Source organism: Trichinella spiralis (genome assembly GCF_000181795.1).
Source record: "Trichinella spiralis strain ISS 195 chromosome Unknown Scfld5734, whole genome shotgun sequence".
Taxonomy (NCBI): domain Eukaryota; kingdom Metazoa; phylum Nematoda; class Enoplea; order Trichinellida; family Trichinellidae; genus Trichinella; species Trichinella spiralis.
In genome coordinates this window covers 13,284-14,577 of record NW_003532673.1, presented here as the reverse complement: position 1 = coordinate 14,577, position 1,294 = coordinate 13,284, and the positions used below count along the sequence as shown (strand labels likewise).

The 1,294-nt window shown below is 38.5% G+C and overlaps 1 protein-coding gene across 1 annotated transcript; it reads left to right on the top strand.

Moving 5' to 3' along the window:
- The first annotated feature begins 445 nt into the window (after positions 1-445).
- Tsp_12294 (hypothetical protein) lies at positions 446-978 on the top strand. The gene is made up of 2 exons (XM_003366610.1): positions 446-562; positions 595-978. Exons 1-2 carry the CDS (start codon positions 446-448, stop codon positions 976-978), a joined length of 501 nt encoding a protein of 166 aa, XP_003366658.1.
- The last annotated feature ends 316 nt before the right edge of the window (positions 979-1,294 follow it).

Here is a 1,294-nt window from a genome sequence, read left to right as displayed (position 1 = left end):
AAACAATGACAAGTGTAAGCAGAAATTTGAAAAAAAAATTCAAAAGTACATCATTTAAAATGTTTCAGATTCAAATCAAATACTAGAAATTGAACAGTCACATTCCAGTGTAATAAAATTCGATAAACTACTTTTCTAATTGTATTTCTTCACATTTAAGTTGATCAGCAAACAATATTTTTCACATAACAACCTTCCAGCTAGCTAACGCAATAGGGAAACATATAAATTATAATGTTTTCCTTCGCAACAACGAACAAATTGAACAATATTACAATATGTACAGGGCATACAAAAATTTATTTCGATACCGTGAGAATCAGTTTTCTGATTTCTGATCAATCACAATCAGAAATAAATACAATATATAATAAAATTCTCACAATAATAACCAACAAGTATATGTAATGAGATTATGAAAAAATGGGAAGTAGTGTAACAATAAATGAAGTCCGCTTCACGTTCAGTTTGGTTCACAGAAACCATTAAAATGCTTCCCAGTGTAACGGAAAGCATTATGTTCATCTCCATCGGTATACCTCGCCTCTGTTTATCTTCTCCTGTAATAAATTCTACAGGAGTTTCGTTATACAGTGCTTTCCATCGGCTAACCACGTGGAAACTGTGCTTGAGGTCCTTCTCGGTTTGAAAGCTGCAAGGTGTAACGGAAAACATTTCGTTCATCTCCATCGAGATGCCTCGCCAAGGTTTCCCTTCTCCTGTAATAAATTCTACAGCAGTTTCGTTATGCAGTTCTTTCCATCGGCTAACCACATGGAAGCTGTGCTAGAGCTCCTTCTCGGTTTGAAAGCTGCTAGGCGTAACCGGAAAAACATTTCGTTCATCTCCATCGAGGATGCCTACGCCGAAGTTTCCCTTCCTCCCTGGAATGAATTCCACCTGGGCGTTTCGGGGTATAACTGGTTTCCCCCCGCTGGCCAGTTGGAAGCTGTTGCTAGAACTCCCCTCTCAGTTTGAAAGCTGCTAGGTGTAACGGAAAAACGTTTCCGTTCATTCTTTATCGGGATGCTTAGCCGAGGTTTTCCTTCTTCCTGGAATAAATTCCACCAGGGTTTTTCGTTGTACAATGCTTTACCCTGTTTCACCACTTGACAGACGTGTTTCAATTCCTTTTTCGTTTCTTGCTACCGGAAGACCGAGGGAAAGACCTTGGAAAAGCATTACCGAATCATTTTTATCTTCTATATCTTCCGCTTTCTGCTAACGATAGTGACGCTTCACCAGTACAAAGCAGAAATGTATTTGGTTTCTATCACAAGTATCAATTTCTATC